The sequence below is a fragment of the Cydia splendana genome, chromosome 24 (assembly GCF_910591565.1).
Source record: "Cydia splendana chromosome 24, ilCydSple1.2, whole genome shotgun sequence".
Classification (NCBI taxonomy): domain Eukaryota; kingdom Metazoa; phylum Arthropoda; class Insecta; order Lepidoptera; family Tortricidae; genus Cydia; species Cydia splendana.
This window is the reverse complement of record NC_085983.1, coordinates 442,865-462,928: the sequence shown is the minus strand read 5'-3', so window position 1 is coordinate 462,928 and position 20,064 is coordinate 442,865. Positions and strand designations below refer to the sequence as shown.

The window sequence follows — 20,064 nt, the reverse complement described above, 5'->3', positions numbered from 1 at the left end:
ACTTATTCTTATCCACCATGCCCGCGGGCGATAAGGAGGGAGTCAAATACACTGGCCTGTAGGTTGCCTTCTCGGTTTCGCCTGCCGAACGTTACAGCTTCTCGTAGGGACCACACTTGCGTATATTACAAAGCATTAGGTCGATGGTAAGAACGAACTATGCTTTGAATGTACTAGATTAGGGACAATGGGTAGAGTTAGGGTAGAATCACACACTCATTTTGTTGTTTATTAGAGTTCTTTTTTTAGTTCTGGTCTATACAATTGATATGGTTGATATATATTTCTCTTTAAGGGTTCATCTGCCTAAATCTTCCTAATTTCTAATTGATATGGGGATCATTAACGGCTTTATAAATTTTTATTTTTCATTTCTGGTTGTCTGGTGTAGGGACGAGGTACTGAGTAATATAATCAGGTATTTACAACATAATCTCTTAATTATCAATCTGGATTTAGGAACGCAGACTATTCTGGGATTGAAGAACGGTTTGCTTTAGGGAACCTTTGTCAGGCAAGAGCAGTACAAAGGATAAATTGAGTGAATACTCAATTTCGGCCTCGATTAAACATAATAATTAGTGAATAAACTCGGTACTTCGTTTATACATCTAGAAAACTAGGAATTCTGTCTAGATTATCAGCTCTGGGGAATGGGACTAAGGGATTAGCATCCCTAGCTTTTGAACATAAAAAAGATAAGTAATTATGATGATTGATGGATACTTGACACTTCTTTTCATCATCATCTAGGTGCGCTTAAGTTACGAAGTGTTGGTCATAGCCCGTCTGGCTAAACTGGTAGGGTAGGTGTTCCGATTAATACTTGCAAATCGGACTAAGAGCTTCCAGACCTGCATCGGGCGTACGGAGCAGCACGTGTGAATAAATCACACATCGTTTAGAAGATGATAGTTAACTATAAATATCCTTGAAATGCTAGGGTGTAAAAGAGCTTATCTCAGGAGTGCTGCTTCTATGTTATCCCGGGAGCTTAATAGGTGTGGCAGGATTTTACCAACAACATTTTTATATATTTATATCATCATATATGCTGTAATACTTAAATACATTATAGTAAATTTTACACCATCATTTACATTGCACTAATAAATTCTAATAATTTTCTATTTTTGTAATTCATTTTTCTTTAAATTATTTCTTACTTGCATAAATAATTATTTTATTACCATAAATATCAGTTCTCAAAATCTAGGTAATAATAAATAAAGTCAGAGTCCAAAATTTAGCTGATACTCATTAAAGAATTTGAGGTTACCGCGGTTCACTTCAGAGGGGTCCTAACTACTAGCTAGACGATCACATGGCCATATTTTAGGGGTATATCTAAAGGGGGTGTTCATATTACGAGTAGGTAAGTAAGTAAGAAGGGGCGGGAGGTACACTATTCGCATAATTTTCTTATCGTACAATAAAATATGACAGTTATGGCGCTCGCAGCTCTCCCGCGGCACGCTCGCTTCGCTCGCTCGGCGTCACGCACTGTTTTGGTCGCAGTTCACCAAACCACAGATCATATAATACTAGTACAGATACCCAATCCCATACTAAAAAAGCGCACCGTCCTAAGTATCTTATACTTGTAGCTAATTTTTTAGTTCACAGTGACAAACTAGATGGCGCATGGAGCTAACAAAACTCTTACAACAAACATGAGTTGAAATAGCGTCGAAACACCTCTCTTGCGACATCTGTTGTAGCTTTCACGCACTAAACCTACATATCACATTCATTTTAAGGTTAATTGTTACTAGATGGCGTTTCAGACATCGGCGACAAAATTAAAATCTATTTACATACTTTAAGTCAATTTACGATTATTAAATCAATTTGACATTTTTGTTTTTTTGGTTACATTTTTTGTATTGTAAATAGAAGTTTGATTGGGTACTTTAGTACGGGGTCAAAGTTTCCTTACAAATCACAGGTCATGTTCTTATCGCTTACCTTGCTTCGGCACGACGAGCGTTCGAGTAAACCAGCATAACTGTGACTTTGAGATACACAATAATGCATAATCAAAGAGCGACTCTTATGCTGGATTGAAGTTATCTAGTAGGTACCTACGCATCACGTTAGGGCAAAAAGAACAAGGCATTGCGGTACGATCAGTTTTAATAAATAATTCTGGGCGCTAAGCGTTGCATTGGTTGCCGTGCACATGGCCTTGAGAGGCCCAAGGTTGCGCTGATACAAACTATTTGAAACGTTCGTTAAATAAAATCGTAAGTAAAAAGTATGCGCATATTAAATTAAAAAATTGTATTGGTACCTAGATATATAATTATAACGCGGTATTGTCTTAGATTTATTATCAAATAGAAAAGACCATGACCATTTTGTGTCAAAAAGGAAAGGCCAACACTTGCAACAAATACCTAAATACCTATGGAAGTGTCTCCTTAGACAGTTTACACACTCTTGCGGTTTCAGTATGTGGGTATAGTGTCATAAGCGCTTAATACCTAATCCCAATTTCAAGTGAAATAATCAGTTATCAGGCAAGTCGGTGCCACACGGGGTTAATGACCTCAATCATTCTGCTGATACGGATATGCAGTGGGCATTCCGGGATTCGTGTTATATTTTATATTAGGTACTTCCTACTACAATGTTTCTGATTTTAATAAATTAATGAAATATTTTTATATTACAGTACCCATAATAAATATATTAATGAACGTGGGTGAAGGTTCTAAAATAAACACTAAGCAAATCACAACATGCGAACGTAATGGTCCGAGGAATATATAAACATATTTTCTAATAGAAATGGGTTAACAACGAATTCCTTATCATTAAACTCGAAAAGGATACACGACTCAAACAATAGAAAATCTCACAGTGACCTTCGACAAGCCAGGTAGTCGGGTAAATGGTTATTTATCACTTTAGATAAGTATATTTTGAACAACACTATACTTATTTAAACTTTCACAATTTATTCATGTATTTAAGTTTTAAGATTTACCTCCGAAGTCCGAAGAGGACGGCGTTGACGGCGGCGACGGGGCAACGCCGTCCTCGAAACGTCGGAGGTAAATCTTGAATGACTTATAATTTATACGGAAAATTGAAACAATACGGTTAAAGTGTATCAATGATTTAGGAAAGTTAGGTACCTATTTAATTTGTTATGATATCAAACATCAGAGGGACTACCATAACGAGCGAAATTTAAAGAAATTTCGATGTCGATGATAGGGCCTCCCGAATCAGAAATTAGGTTAGTTTAATTTGTATACCTACCTACTTATTATATGTTTAGTAAGAGGACGTTCAAAAAAGTAACCTTGACCTTCTTGAGGAGGAAAATTAAAAAAGAATTGTAAGTGTAATTAGGATTTCTTTTTAGAAAACAATCAACTTGTAACTTTCGAGTTCATTTCATTATGCTCAGCTCAACTCACCGAAAAATCTAGGTATCGGAATAATCTCAATGCCCCTTTTACTCCATTAAATAAAGAAAAAATATTCTTGTTCATTAATTGTTCTGGTTCTTGCCAATCCATTCAAACTATTAACCGATTTCTTAACCCTTATTTTGGCATTGTAACACCCGTGATACGTGGAACTTTAAAAAATCTAGCAGGTTCACTTTATTATCTAATAAAATATTTTTCCATTAATATGTCGAGCTACCCTCCTTTATTATAGAAAAAAATAATCGACACAAGTGTCATTTTAAATTAATTGGTAATAATCAACATGGCGCCGCGGAAACAACAGATTTCGTCACTGAAAGTTTGGCACTTATTTCTTAGATACGTACTTATATATTTTTCCATAATCTACATTTTGATGCATTTACTATCTGTTAGGGCATAAATATTTACATTGTGGTCTAATCTAAAAACATTTAATACACAGAATATTTACATGAAACTGTTATGTAGTATATTTGATACATTGCCAAGAACTCAGAAGTCATATCAAAAGGATTGTATTACATTTAATACATTGCCAAGTTGTCATCAAAATAGGTTTACTACGCCGTAGCCTGTAGCGCGGAAAAATATGTTTATGGCAAAAAATGCTTCCTAAGTATATTTTTTTTTTACTTTTTAATTATTTGTTTACTTTTCCTATTTTACACAACTTTTTGTTGGCGACTTTTTTGTAACTTTACGGGATCAAATTTTTCTTCCATGAATGTGTTCAGGTATTCGTAGATATAATTTATATTTACAGGTGTAATAGTTATCTGATGCTTTAGATTGGGTTTAATTAGCAATAAATGATGATTTCTGCTGCATTACATGTTTTATTTTTATTAAAACCCACATTTTTCTTCTAAATAGTATGTCGAGGGATTGGCATTGTATCAAATATGATACATATGATTTTCCAAAACTGGAAAATATTGGATTTTTGCTTCATTTTTGAATAGTCTAGTATGCTCAATAGGTGACCAAAACTAAAAAAAAAATACATATTTAAGATATTTTGATCCCTGCAAAGATAAAGGTTAACGATCTGTCTGGCCTAGTGGGTAGTGAGTAGTGACGCTGCCTATGAAGCCGAAGGTCCTAGGTTCGAATCCCGGTAAGGGCATTTATTTGTATAATAAGCACAGATATTTGTTCCTGTCGTTCCTGAGTCATGTATGTTTTCTATGTATTTAAGTATTTGTATATTATATGTATCGTTGTCTGAGTAGGTACCCACAAAACAAGCCTTCTTGAGCTTACCGTGGGACTTAGTCAATTTGTGTAAGAATATCCCTATAATATTTATTTATTAAAAATTTTCTTCATGTTAAAAATTTGCATTTTCGTACAAAAGGCAATAACACAATTTATTTCATAGTATTTTAAAATTCAAAAACACTTTACTCCTATTTGCTCTAAAAACAAATATTTACAGGCATATAACGTGCTTAATAATTTTCCGAATGAATATACAACGTATGTACCTACTTAATAGTTAGTTAATGTTTTAAATTTGACGTAAGTCGCAGGTATCAATAAAGCCTAAGATACAATTGTAAGTTTAACTTAGGTAAGTAGGGAAAAAGGTATTTGGTAGAATGCGATAACAATATTTATATCTCATTCTGTAGTATAGCTGTGTCCCTATTTACGTAAGTAAAACTTACAAGTGTATCATAAGCCTAAGGATCGGTCTTTCGCGGTGCACCACTAACCGACTCCAGTTTCATTTCAAACCGTGCATGCTGTTCCTGTCGCCCCTATTAGAAAGAAGTCTGGTTAGAATAGGAGGGCACATGACGGCACCACAGAATAACTAATAGTACTACCGTACAGAAAATTCACTCGTTCACAAAAGTCACATTTAGGTATAAAATTATACCTATACTCGCCGCCTGCAAGCAAAATTGAAACTTATATACCTACGTAACCGCGCACGAACCGTGAATCTTCCTTGCGCGTCGCAGTTTTATGACCGAGCTGTGAGCGTCGGCACAGGGTTGGAACTTGACAAGTTTTTGCACCTATACCTACCGATTTATTATTTTTAAGATTAATATGTACGAATACTACGAATTACAAACGTTGATTCTGTAAACATATTTTTTTTTATCCGGAGATAGTATGTCTGATTCTTACGGAAGTAGGTAGGTAGGTATGCAACAGCCGTATTCCTTTGAAAATATGTTGGTCAGTTCCTAATATTGTTTTGGGCAACCAATAATCATTTTAAATTGGTCTAAAGCGCTTTAGTTTTATGCAAACAAAACGAATTAGTTATCGAATTTGATTACTTAGTATTTATGTTATGTTTTAAAGTTTAAATTCACCTTTCAATATCGTCCGGAATTTAATAAAATGTTATTTCTACTTCCTGCACTTCCTTGTTCTTCAGACATCCGTAAACAGTACAATAACAACAATATCTTTTATACGGATTAGATCGAGATATAGGTTTCGAAGCCATTGTGTATTTTCAATTTTGCGCGAGCGCCACATCGTGCGAGTCGAGCGGCAGCCCACTGCCATACGCCGGCCCGCGCGGCGCGCCGGCCAAATGTATGTACCTAAACTGCGTAGTGACACCCCCCTGACGGCACGCATGACTGGCGTTCTCGCCTATGTATGTACCTAGTTGTATAGTAGTTTACTTACGCACACAGACGCACCTTATAAATCTGAGTGTGCAGTTTTGGTCGCTGTGCAGACGCGGCCTTGAGAGGCTGCGCAAGGTTGCGCAGGCGGCGATACGAACAATTTGAAATCGAAAATAAGCACATATTAAATTAAATATAAATACAAACCTATAGACATAATACGCCGTATTGTCAGTTCAATACTATTACCACTAAAGGACTAATAATATAATCATATAATCGAGTGATATTGATCACTCGTAATATTCGTATTACAAGTGATCAATATCACTTAAGATTCTTAATTTCGCTCATCTATTTCATAAATAGCATGTCATCGTTTTGAGAACCGGTCTGGTATAGTAGGTAACCTTGCCTATGAAGCCGATGGTCCGGGTTCAAATCCTGTAAGGGCATCTATTTGTGTGACGAGCACAAATATTTGTTCCTAAGTTTTGGGTGTTACGTACGTATATGTATTTTAGTATTTATAAAAACATATATTTATATATTAAATACTGAGGTCTTATTGCTGTACTGTGGGATTTGACTTGGTCAATTTGTTAAATGGTGTTATATCTAAGATATATCATTTTCAACAGACTATCGAGTAACAAAATCATGCGCCATAAATGTGCTCAAAATTAATAAATAGGCCCGTACTCCCCGTCGCGTCGTAGTCATGAGTGCAGTAAGTAATTGTCGGAGTCCGTCCGTCAAAAAAGTTCGTCTGAATACCAGCGGGCCCAGCGGTAGGCAGGTCCCGCGACCCGCGAACACCGAATATTGCATGGGCATCTTTCTCTTTTACTCATTGTAATTAGAGTGGCATCAGTCCTACCAAGCTATTTTATTAGTGTTATTTAAACGTCAAACTTCTATTAAATTATGAATTAAAAAAAACTCTTGCACAGTCTGTGCTATCAAAATCCCTGTCAATTTAGCTTGGTCTAACTCTCGAAGTCTTACAAACTTCGATTTTCGCGGTTAAAGCCGATCGTTGTTTACAACTTAAGGAAATTAATAAACTAGTGGCGCTGTGAGCAACGTGGTTTCCGGTAGGCCCTCTGTAGACCTCGCGAGCATAGCTTTAAACTGAATAAAAAAATAACGCTACGCCGTTTAGAATAATTTGGAAAAACTAAATTAACAAAAAGTTAAATAAAATATTGTATGCTTTGCATTTGCACTCGCTTGATCAATCAACAATACTAAATTTACGGTTGAGAATGTCTTTAGGCATTAAGTCCGCCATTTGTACTTTATTTCTGCAATAAAGATTTAAAAAAAAATAAAAAAAAAATAATATAAAATTTAAGTGTAAAAAATTACAAAAAGTTCACACACTTTACTGGGGATCGAACTAGGTACCTCTATGCATCAAAGCAATTGTTTGCCAACTGGGCCAATATAGCACTTAGCTAAAGATACGAAATTTGGCTACTTATTCTCGAGTACTACATACCTACTTATCTAAATACCACCTACACCAGCGTTACTAATTATTACATTTTTGCCAAACACTAAATATCTCTCAAAAAGAAAAAAAAACTCTTATTATATTGATACGACTATTTCTTTCCGCCATTTTGAAAAAAAATTCAATAATCGAATCGAAAAAGAATTATTTTATTCTGGATTTTGGTCACAAAATTTGATAAGAATCAGTTGAGAATTGAACCGAGGAGAACGTCCGAACATACGAAATTTGGCCCGAGTTAAAACGGAGACCTTAGCAAACGCTTCGGTCAATAAAGGAGTAAAATGCGCGTTTGACTTGGACACAAAGCGAAATAAAAACTTGCTTTATGTTTAAAAACAAAGCATTCATGTGTTTTGAAAGACATCGCCCTGTGATGTGAGTTTATTAATTTGTATTTTAACGTCAGGCAGGCCTACTTTAAAATAAGTAGGTAAGTACTCATTTAAATTAGGTATGTTTATTCACCGATCCATTTTTTTACATTTTATACTAAGTACTTAAATTCCGAAATTTATAACTCAAATGTAATTATTCTAATCTAAATCAAACTTCACATCATGTCGTAAAACGAAAATCAAAACGTAGGAAAAGAAACCCACACTCGTTTCGTTTTGGAATGATTAGGTACAGGTACTAGAATCGTAGGTCTTACTAGAATCGTGGTGGCTCCATCTAGTGACATTATTCAATATTACTTCGACAGCTCGACATAATTGTCCTGCGCTGTTGCTCATAACGTAGCCAGTCGCAATATAATTGTGGTTTCAAATTTTGTAAATTATTGCATTGAATTCGTGTTGTTATTAATGTTTGTATTTCATTTATAATGATTTTAATTTATGACACTTTAAATATCTCTTAATCCATCTTAATAATGTAGTATAAAAATTTCATAATGGCTGATTGTGACATTTAGCGCCATCTATGATATCGATTTGAGAATAATTATAACGCCTTCGGGATGGGAGGGCATGACCAAACACACTCCTCGCTTCCCTCGTCGTGGGACCTATCTCTATTAAATGGGGTTGGTCGAAATATTTAGCAGATGGCGCCAGCATAGCTTGCCCTGTCAATCCCTAGAATTGCGTCAACTTTTTGTTTTTTTTTAAATGGAATTTTATGCCCTGGATGCCAGCCCTTTAAGCGAAATCTCATAGAATAAGGGGCAAGCTATGATGGCGCCATCTATGCAAACCTTTGACAGTTGCCAACCCCATTGTAAAACGGGACTTAATTAATTTAACTTACTTAACGGGAGTTACCTGGAGGACGGCGTTGTCCCCGTGGTCTCGGAGAAGACTGGCTAAAGTTGACATCAACATCTTCTAGCCGCGCGAGTTTTTCGAACTACCTTACGAGAACGAAACGTTACGGAAACGTCGGAGGTAAATATTTAAAACTTTAATACGCGATTATTAAGTCCCGTTTTACAATTTAATAATGTGTAAAAATCGTGAAAGTCTAAATCAGTGCTATCTAGGCTCTGTCAATAATGACACTCTTCCATGATTGTTAACATAGGAAATGTAGTGGGAAATGACACTCTTCCATGATTGTTAACATAGGAAATGTAGTGGGAAATTGCGCAAGTGGTTAAAAATCCTATTAGGACAGTAAGTTATTGAAAAATAAATACTATAGGAAAATATACGAATGGTTAGAAATTCATTTAAAATAAAACACAAATCCCGTTAAAATCATAAATGTGAAGTGCGAGCCAAGTCCAATATTAAGAATATGCGTAGTTGCTCAAGTGTCAATTTCTAGTTCACTTGGGATGTAATTAAAGTTCAGGATTTGACTTGGCTAGTTTTTACGTACAGGCTATATTATATTACTTTTCTAAAAATTTGGTTGTTGGTAATTAAATATATTTGTCATGTTGCAGCGTCCACTCTTGTCTCCTCTGCTGTGGTGTCGGGTCGGCGCCGCTCGTGCTCGGTCAGGCTGGAGCGCCTGCTGGTGGACGCGGAGCGGCGCACCTGCCGGGTCGGGCGCCGCACATACAAGCTGCACGCCACCGAGCCCGCACCCACACCCCATGTCACCACCACCATCTATCAATGTCACCATTGCGGCAAACTGTTCAGGAACAAGTCGGTTTTGGAGAAACACATATACACTCACTTGTCGTTAGGACCGTCGAGTAATTCAACCCGAGAGAACATTACTTCAAATCGTCAAGAAATGTCACACAAGGATAGGAAACCTTATACATGTAGAACTTGTGAGTACATGAGTAGTAGGAAAGAAGATTTACGGAATCATCAGCTAATACACACCGGTGACAAACCTTATCATTGTAGGTACTGTAATTACAAGTGCATTAGAAAAACTAACTTACGAAGACACGAGAGGACACACACTGGTAAAAAGGCTTTCTGTAACTACTGCGACTACAAGTGCATTGGGAAAGCAATGTTACGGAGGCATCTGATGACTCACACGAATGAAAAGCCATTCAAGTGTAGGTACTGTGACTACAGGAGCCGTCAAAAAGGAAACTTGCAGACTCACCAGATAATGACACACACTGATAATGATAAACCATTTAAATGTAGCTCCTGCGTTTACCAGAGCTATTTAAAATCGCATTTACAAAGGCACCTCATGATCCATACTGGTGAAAAGCCTCACAAGTGTAGGTACTGTGACTACAGGAGCCGTCATAGACAAAACTTACGAACTCACGAGATGATACACACTGGTAACAAACCCTTTAAACTTCGGGTGGAACAGAACAACAGAGATGATACAAAATACAAATACTTCCTTGATATACTATTTCAAATGCAAAATACAAAATAGTTTTTGAATTTGTATTTAAAATACAAATACTTTGCGATAAAAGGTACTCTGAATAGTGAATACCTAGTCTAAATTAAAAAGTATTACTCGGAATTTCCGAGTTGAAAAGACTCTTTATTCTTTGAAATCTGTGTGTCAATCAGGCCTCTATCTAGAGTGCAAATCTCTAGTTGATTGCTCATATTAACCGGTAGGATGGATGGATGATGGTTTTTAACGGCCAATTTTTAAAGCATTAATTTAGATTTGTAATGTTCTACAGCTAGTATAATGCCTCTCGTTAGTGTGATGAAAACGTCTCGTTTGTACTTCACCAGGGCAGAAAAGTTTGTTCTCCTCTCTTATTTCACTTTTTAAACACTCACTACGCTTGTGGTCATGTGCGACGTTACTAAACAGATTCAACAGTTCCATGTTAAAAGAATGAGAGAGTTGCCGGGATTGTAACATCAGAAGAGATTGTAACTCCTACCTACATTACATTACGACCTACTATAAAGTATTTTGTATTTTGAAAATAGGTCCTAAAAACTATTTCAAATAAAATACAAAATAGTTTTCTTCAAAAGGTATTTAAATACAAAATAGGTATTTTGCATTTTGTATTTGCATTTTAAATACAAGTATTTCAAATAAGTCACATCTCTGCAGAACAAAGGACTTTTACGCAAACGTGGAATTGTTTAGGCTACGTACTTTATTTTTCACTCATTAATCAAGTTAATATTTGTAACCGTTTTTGAGATAAACAGTAGTGCAAAAATCTGTATATTTCAATCATAGCAAGTAGATCCTATTGAATGACATGACATGTGGCAATGTAAATAACTTTGTAGGGTTGTCACTGATATATATATATATATATATATATATATATAAATATTTTATTGTAATGATTTTGTTTTACTTTTTAATCCAGCTTTACGATTATAATAACTCTATTGTAGATCACTTAGATAACACTATCCTTTCAGCTCAGTCTCTAGAAATGTTCCATGTATATTATTCCTAAAATATATAATCAATAAATAAATAAATATATTGTAGATAACATATACTTAATGATATATCGCCGCCTCTGTCTAACAGTTTGCTGATGACAAATGTCTAAAGACGGCCAATAAAAATGTCAGGGTGGCAGATGCAGAGAGTTAAATGCAAAGTGGATTTGATACTTTATGTAAACGGGCACATGATGCAGGATTATACAGTGGGTCTCTATTGTTTCCTAAAAAGTATTAATCAAGTCATAATGTTTTGTTTGCCCGCATTTTCGTTAATCATAATTTATTTGGTTCAGAAACGCGTAACTTATCAGGATTGCCATAAAACAAACCTAACCTAACCTATCTATAGGATAATCTGAAAAGTTAACGGTTTCAGTTTTAGGACTAATGATAATGACAAAGCATACATTATGGCTTAAAACATTATGGGAAACAAAGGGACCCCTTATACAATACAAATAGGCTTTATTGCACACCTCATTACAGAAAACAACACAAATAATACAGAAAAGAGAGGTAAACAAAAACTAAGACCATCCTCAAACTATAAAAAACAAGGATAATGTATATGTCGCAGTCGGATCGTATAATCCGCCGTATTACATTACGGCTAGCCGTTTTCAAAAACGGGCGTTTTGAATGCGGCGGTTCAACGATTAGCCGGATTAAATGCGGCTGAATGAGAATCCGCCGGAATGTATTCGGCGCCATACGTTCTTCAACACGGCTAGCCGTAATGTAATACAGCGAGTCATTAGCCGCCGCTTTGACAGTTTTTAGTTCCCATTTTTAACACTCGTGGCGCTGCCTGACGTTGTTATGTCAAACTATGTAAAACGCTGGGGTGTCCATCAAATCTGGAGTTCGTCGGACTGTTTCTTTCAAAAATCATTTCCTTCGCAACTTAACTAGACGGGCTCCTATTTCTGGGCGGTTTGCCCTTCGGGCATCTGAAGCTACCTGACGAACCTAACCTACCAACCTATTGATTAAGTGAGACGTCCGTGAAAACATTACACTTTGGGGAAAAAAGCGTAGGTAGGTAAGTAGGTTAGGTTCGTTAGGTAGCTTCAGATGCCCGAAGGGCAAACCGCCCAGAAATAGGAGCCCCGCGTCTATTTAAGTTGTGAAGGAAATGTTTTGGAAAACAAACACATGTAGTGCGGTGGGACCATGGTAAAAATAAATTAAATTGCAAACATTGTCAAACTCCGGTTACGTAGGCGACCGAAAGAACTGGTCACTTTACAATCTAAATAGTAGTATGATGCGGCTAAACGTAGGCCGCCTTATTGAAGAACGTATCGCAATGACAATCCGGCTAATCGTCGAACTGCCGCATTTCAAAACGCCCCTGTTTTTGAAAACGGCTAGCCGTTATGTAATACGGCGGATTATACGATCTGACTACGACATATATTCGCTCACCCAATGTTAAAACTATGTACATACACCCCTATGGTATCTCTAGCTATGGGAAAACATATAATACATGCTTACAAAAAATAAACATATTCAAATAAGATTGCTAAAAACTATTGTTCCTTTGAAAATAAAACTTCAATATAATAAGTTTTTGGCAAAAATTTCATTTTTGGTACAAGCTTCTATCGCTGACTGTACTTTTCTTACGACAGACAACTAATACTCATCGAGACAATTCTAAAAACCCCTAACACAATTCTTCTCCATCATCAGATCAGCTCGTGGTACCATAATATTGCATTGTCATCCGATTTATACATGCATGCAAAATTTCAGCGCAATCGGAAACCGGGTAAGTGGATCAAATTTAACTTGCAAGATTTGATTACAGACCGACAGACAACGGGACAGGTGAATGATAGTACTGTAGAATATTACATTTAATGTATATGATAAAGCAAAACTTGCTGTGATATTAGAATATGAACACTTATTGGGGCAGCGGGTTAGGTATAAGAGACCATCCCACCTCCGGACCTTATCCAATGAACCATACTTTAAAATCCGTAAAGGAACCAATAAATATGGGAAAAGGCTCTAGTCAATATACTTATCTAATATCCTGAACAACTTACCCAAACAAGTAGTAAGTATTTTTAACTGTAAGCACTAATCTAAAACTATTAATACAGTAACTTTAAACATTTCGCGTTTGCGTTAAATCCGGTAGTTCTGATTTTTCGCAGACGTGTTTATGATGTTGGCCCAATGAATAATACAAGTTGGTGACTTCCAGCGCGGAATGCAACTTTGTCAAATATCGAAAAATCCGCGATAAACTCGGTTCTCTTTTAGATTTGGGCGATTATAACCCTAAAGGACTAGTTTTTGATAGTATCTTCCTTAGACGTTTTTAAAGAAGACTAAATTTGCTACAATACGAGATTAGAACTGTTTCTGAGATTGAATAGTTTCCGAGCTAAAGGCTTTCAAAATTTAGATAATTTTGAAATTGAGCTCGTAAGCTAAGTGAGTGTAGTGAGTATGCACTTTTGACTCAGGCCGCACAGGCGATGCCGCTTGGCACGATTGTTCCTAAGGTCAAACAAAGCTTATTTGGCCCAGTAACTACGAGATCACCCAAAACTAAAAAAAAAACCGAAATTTTCGCAGGTTTTTCGATTTTTGACAAAGTTGCGTTCGGCGCTCAAGCTCACAAATTTGGATTATTAATTGGGCCAACATCATAAATAAGTCTGCAAAAAATCAGAACTACCTGATTTGACGCAGAAGAGCCACGCTACAAAATTCTACAATTTCACTGGATTATACAGGGTGGAAAGGCACGACGATCCTTTCCGGAAATGGGAGATAGTTTAGCCTAAGCTCTATATTTTCTCCATAGAAACTATGTTAATATGGGCAACCGTTTCTAAATTATGACCTTTTAAACATCCACGCAAAAAACTACTTTGTTCTAACCCTAACAGGTGACAGGGTCAATGAACTTACTTGTAAACAATCAGTATTCGACAGGAAATTATGCTAATTTGTTGCCATCTAACCATTTTTAGGTCTGCTTACAGCACGGTAAGAATCATTGCAGGATTTTCGCTTTCTTAGTGGTTCCACTTGTTCAATACTTGAATGAAATAGTTATGTTATTCCTTAATATTAATAATACTAACCACAACATTGTTTACAACGACAGTTCAAATGGTGACATTGACAACCACTCAAAAGTACGCAATCGTCTTATAAATATCTCTGGTTTCCTTGACTGATAAAAAGGTTTTAGTTTCTTAATACGTTTCACAAAATTATTTTCGAATAATTGGAAACTATCTAAAATAATTAAAAATAACAAGTAGGTTGTGTTAGTTGCACCAAATGAACTTGCAAAAATTAAATACTAAGAATAAATCAAGAATAAATACTTCTTCAATACCAAACTAACAAACCTTCTTGCGTGGTAGGAAATAGACAAGACGTCTGATGTTTGAAATTAAATTTTCATTGAACTATACTTATTGAATGTCATATTCTTCAAATAAAAATGTTAGATGCTCGTGGCTATTTAAATTTGTGGGGCTGTGTAAAAGATATGGTGTACCAAACCAAACGGAATGTGAAACTGCGGACGAAATGAGACAAAGGCTAATTGGTGCTTTCTGCGGAGGATAAATGACGAAGAGCATACACTATATCGCATGTGCATCGACATACTCGGGTACGGGCTGCGGCGGCGTTGTAATACACGAAGGTACATTTGAACACCGTATGTGAAAAGAAGATACTTAGTATTAAATATTGGAAAAAAGTAATTATCTAAGAAAGTAATAAAATTGTTTGTAATATTTTTGCATGCATTTGATTTATTTGACATTTATGCGTCATTCATACATCATTGCGATACTGTCAACGATCGGAAAAAAGTGTAAAGTCCCGAGCTTTCCCGACGGAGATCCTTAATCTAGCCGTCATGTGCACATGCTATAGGGTTATCACCACAGTTAAAAAGTAGTATTTTTGCAATTTTTATTTTTTACTCAATTAACGATTCTTACCATTACCAATAGTCTCTGTATCACTTAAACGACCTAATACTTCCGGGAAGGATCGTCGTGCCTTTCCACCCTGTATACAATACCTACATATATGTATATATACGGCTAAAAACTTAGTTAAGATAATCTCCAAATTTTGAGAATGTAACTAAGTTCTGACTGTACCACTGAACTGAAATAAACAGATTAGATAAAAAAAAATGGTGGCTTTGCAGGTGCTGTTTCAGGCTGCACTTGTAGTCGCTATTGCTGCGTTGTTAGGCTTCGGCCCAGCATGCGTCTTCTGGTGACTTCGTAGGCTTGATTTATCACGGCATTTGTAATCGCAGTGACTACACCGAAAAGGCTTCTCCCCTGTGTGTGTCATCTGATGTATTTGCAGGCTGCCTTTCCGCCTGCACCTGTAGTCGCAGTTGCTACATTGAAATGGCTTCGTCCCAGTGTGTATCATCATGTGTCTTTCTAGGTCGGATTTTTGACTGCTTTTGTAATCACAGTGACTACACTGAAAAGGCTTCTCCCCGGTGTGTGTCCTCTGGTGTACTAACAAGTCTCCTTTCCGCCTGCACCTGTAGTCGCAGTTGCTACATTGAAATGGCTTCGCCCCAGTGTGTATCATCATGTGTTTATTAAGGTTTGATTTATGACGGAATTTGTAATCGCAGTGACGACACTGAAAAGGGATCTCCCCGGTGTGTGTCGTCTGATGTATTTGCAGGCTGCCTTTCCGCCTGCACCTGTAGTCGCAGTTGCTACATTGAAATGGCTTCGTCCCAGTGTGTATCATCATGTGTCTTTCTAGGTCGGATTTTTGACTGCTTTTGTAATCACAGTGACTACACTGAAAAGGCTTCACCCCGGTGTGTGTCCTCTGGTGTACTAACAAGTCTCCTTTCCGCCTGCACCTGTAGTCGCAGTTGCTACATTGAAATGGCTTCGCCCCAGTGTGTCTCATCATGTGTATATTTATGCTTGATTGTTGACTGCATTTGTAATCGCAGTGACTACACTGAAAAGGCTTGTCCCCGGTGTGTGTCCTCTGGTGTACTAGCAAGTTTCCTTTCTGCCTGCAAGTGTAGTCGCAGTTGCTACATTGAAATGGCTTCGCCCCAGTGTGTATCATCATGTGCATTTGTAAGTATGATTTATGACGGCATTTGTAATCACAGCGGCTGCAGTGAAAGGGCTTCTTGCCAGTATGTGTCATTTCGTGTTCTAGCATGATAAAACTATCACTGGACTTGTAATCACAATGACAACAAGTGTGTCTCCTGTTGTGCGTCTTCTGGTGACGTCGCAGGTTTGATTTAACACTGCATTTAGAACCACGTTTCGTACACTGAAGAGGCTTTTCCCCAATGTGTATTTTTTGGTGTTTGTGTATTTGACTTTTATACAGACTACCATGAAACAGATTTTCCATAGAGTGACTCTTTATATGGATCCGCAAACTCTTCTTGGAACTTGTTGAATACTCACATTCAGCACACATGAAATTTGTAACACCGTGTTCACTTTTTTCATGCTCTAATACAAGCAATTTAGTTTGAAATGTGGAACTACAAAAATCACAATTAAATTTCTTGGATCCAGACGATAAGTGAGTATATTGTATGTGTTCTCTTAAAATAGACTTATTTATAAAATGTTCGTCACAGTGTTCGCAGCCATATGGTTTGCTTCCACTGTGAACAGTCGCGTCGTCACGGAGGCGTTCGAGCACCACGGAGCAAACCATCGCGAGCTGTTCCCTAACGCGGGCGGCGCAGCCGTCCGAAAACACTGAAACACAAATTACCAAAACAATTTAAACGGATATAAAGCAATTTACGGCGCTTGATGATGATGAGATCCCTTTTTACTATACATAGCGAGTCCTTAGAACCCTTAGATCATTATAGTAAGGAGATCCACCTTGATTTTTGATACGGTCGGGATGAAAGGTGGGGTGATGATTTGTCCCATACAATCTTAAATTTATGCAAGCACCTGTTTAGGTTTCTGCAATAAGTTTGGTGACATTTTCGAGTAAATCAAAAGACAGAAATCATTTAGGTAATTAAGAATATTAAAAATACAAATTGATAATGTAAATATTGACTAATATTTAAATTATAAACTGAAATAAATGTCATATACTAAGAAAAAGTGACCAAGGCCTCTAGTGCCCCAGGCTACTCCTCTACTTCTACTTGCTTTGCTTTGCTTTTTGGCTTTGTTTGTACTTGATAAAAACAAATCAAAATATTTTTCTGAAATAATTTAATTTGTTCAAATACTTTAATATTTAAATTATTTTCCTCCGTATAGCTACGTCTCTTAAATCGGATTACGTTGTGCACCGAGCATAAGCAATGTTAAAGAGTGTTTACGAATATATAGGCAGTAAAATCTTTAAAATACGAAATAACGTAACTATTAGTCCATTTCTCTTTTTTTCTCTTTTTTTACTCGATAATGACACTAAACTTAATGCAAAAACCTAAACAGATGCTTTCATAAATTTATGATTGTATGGGACAAATCATCCCCACCCTTTCAACCACACCGCACCAAAAATTAAGGTGGCTCCCGTTCCTAAAATGATCTAAGGGTTCTAAGGGGTTGTGCACAAATCACGTGAGGTGTTTTCGGCTACTTTTTGACCCCCCCACCCCCTTGGTGGCCTTGGTGATATTTGGTGAGGTTTTTGGCTACCCCCCTTCCCCCACACAACCTCACGTGTATTTTTTTGAATTTTTTTCATTCGACCTAATTTTAAGATAAATAGTATTGTATATAGAAAGTCTTGTTTATTTTTCTATTTTCGTTAAATAGACTCGCTATTTTGAAGTGCAGAGTGAAGATTTATGTTTAACGAAACCAAGACAAAGTATCTACTCATGTGGTAGGTTTTTTTTCTTAGTTTCGTTCACTGTAGAAAAATACACGTGAGGTTTCCATATTATACTGGGCTATAACCGCAATAAAATAAGTAAAATAAATAAATAAAACAAATAAAACAAAAAAAAAAAAACAAAATAGAAAAAATAAGAAAATATTTAAGAATATTATTATTGTTATTAAGCTATAAAAAATTACCACTTAACATATAAAAACAATGCCTTTGTACTGTACCAAGTCGTAATAAAAATGTGATGAGTATTACATTTTCGTTTTAGTTTTACTTAAATTCTGGTATTATTCAATGAGTAGGTAACTGGTTTTGACTATGCCCACTTGCGCAGACAAGGGGAATACTTCCTGGTAATATTGGGAAGATACCGAGTAACATTGGGAATATTACCAGTAGTATTAGGAATTTACTAGAAAAGTAAACCTATGTTGATTTTTTGCACTTCGTATGATGCATTTGTTGACAAGTAATGATTTAATGTAAAACAATTTATGTTGACATTTACTTAATTTAAATATTACCGTAAATTACTGATTCTTGGGAATCTTACCGGTAAAGGTACTGGGAATTTTCCGCGTTTTCGGGGGTTCGTCCCATAGTAAAAGTTGCTCAGTATGACCTAAACATTAATGGGTCTCTTTCTTTGCCTTTCGTTCTGATACATACTGTATGTATATGTAAATAAATAGTGAATAGGGGCTGTCCATAAATTACGTCATCTATTTTTGAAAATTTTTGACCCCCCCCCCCCTAAAATCATCCAAAAATCATGCTTCAAATGACCCCATTTCCTCCTACTTCATTCTACCATCATACAATCTCCAGACCCACCCTCCTAATTTGAAATGACGTAATTTATGAATAGCCCCATAGCTCAGCTTCATGCAAACATCCTTATTTTTAAATAATAAACTGACCTTGTAATGGGACGGTGGGCACCTTAGAGCGGTGCCACTCCTCGGGGCCCAGCACGAGCTCGTCCTTGACCTCATGGTCGATGTACAGTCCAGCCTCCGCGGCCGCCGCACTCACTCCGCGCAGCACGCTGTCCTTGGACTCCTGCTCCTCCTTCATGCACACCTCTCCGGGCTCCGTTTCCACGCACACCTCTCCCTGCTCCATTTTGACGCACACCTCTCCAGGCTCCGTTTTCACGCACACCTCTCCAGGCTCCGTTTCCACGCACACCTCTCCAGGCTCCGTTTTCACGCACACCTCTCCGTGCGCCGTCTTCACACACACCTCCTCTGCCTCCTCAACATGTGCTGTCTCTAGAGACATGTTGTGTGCTATATCTGCACTAACTGGTACCGGTAGCACCTGCAATGTATGTCCATGATTACCTGTGTTGCTTCAAAACAACAACTCAGGAAATTATATGATTTATACAAGATGCACTGGGAACCCTTGGGTTGTAATCATACATTCCTCAGGTCAAAAAAGTAAACAATATTATACAGTGTGGAAAAAATGTATGGGCCCTGGAGGGAAAGAGCCTTAAAACCTTAAGTTAGCTCATTTTACTTCATCATCATCATGATCATCATATCAGCCAGAGGACGTCCACTGCTGGACATAAGTCTCCCCCAAAGAGTGCCACAATGACTGGTCTTGCGCTACCTGCATCCAGCGGACTCCCGCAACCTTTACCAGGTCATCAATCTACCTTGTAGGGGGTCTACCCACGCTATGCCTTCCGCTACATGGTCGCCCCTCGAGAAACTTTCCCCCCCAATGGCCATCGGTTCTACGGACAATGTGCCCTGCCCACTGCCATTTAAGTTTAG

At 37.1% G+C, this 20,064-nt stretch overlaps 2 protein-coding genes across 3 annotated transcripts in view; one reads left to right on the top strand and one right to left on the bottom strand.

Moving 5' to 3' along the window:
• The window catches only part of LOC134802419 (gastrula zinc finger protein xLCGF3.1-like), a 30,552-nt gene extending 20,170 nt beyond the window's left edge, over positions 1–10,382 (top strand). The window contains exons 3-4 of one of the 2 annotated variants that reach the window (XM_063775080.1): positions 9,463–9,880; positions 10,220–10,382. In XM_063775080.1, coding sequence (XP_063631150.1) covers positions 9,463–9,880; positions 10,220–10,382 — 581 coding nt within the window. Of the gene's footprint in view, positions 1–9,462 lie in introns of both variants that reach the window. The other variant, XM_063775079.1, reaches the window with a different exon arrangement.
• A 5,101-nt stretch (positions 10,383–15,483) lies between these two features.
• On the bottom strand, positions 15,484–18,330 carry LOC134802218 (zinc finger protein OZF-like). The gene has a single exon (XM_063774808.1). The coding sequence runs from the start codon at positions 17,117–17,119 to the stop codon at positions 15,605–15,607; it is 1,515 nt and encodes a 504-aa protein (XP_063630878.1). The 5' UTR covers positions 17,120–18,330; the 3' UTR covers positions 15,484–15,604.
• Between the last annotated feature and the right edge of the window lie 1,734 nt (positions 18,331–20,064).

Bases quoted from the DNA above. Each gene is read 5' to 3' on its own strand.
- LOC134802218 (XM_063774808.1), bottom strand. From the start codon at position 17,119: ATGGTTTGCTCCGTGGTGCTCGAACGCCTCCGTGACGACGCGACTGTT.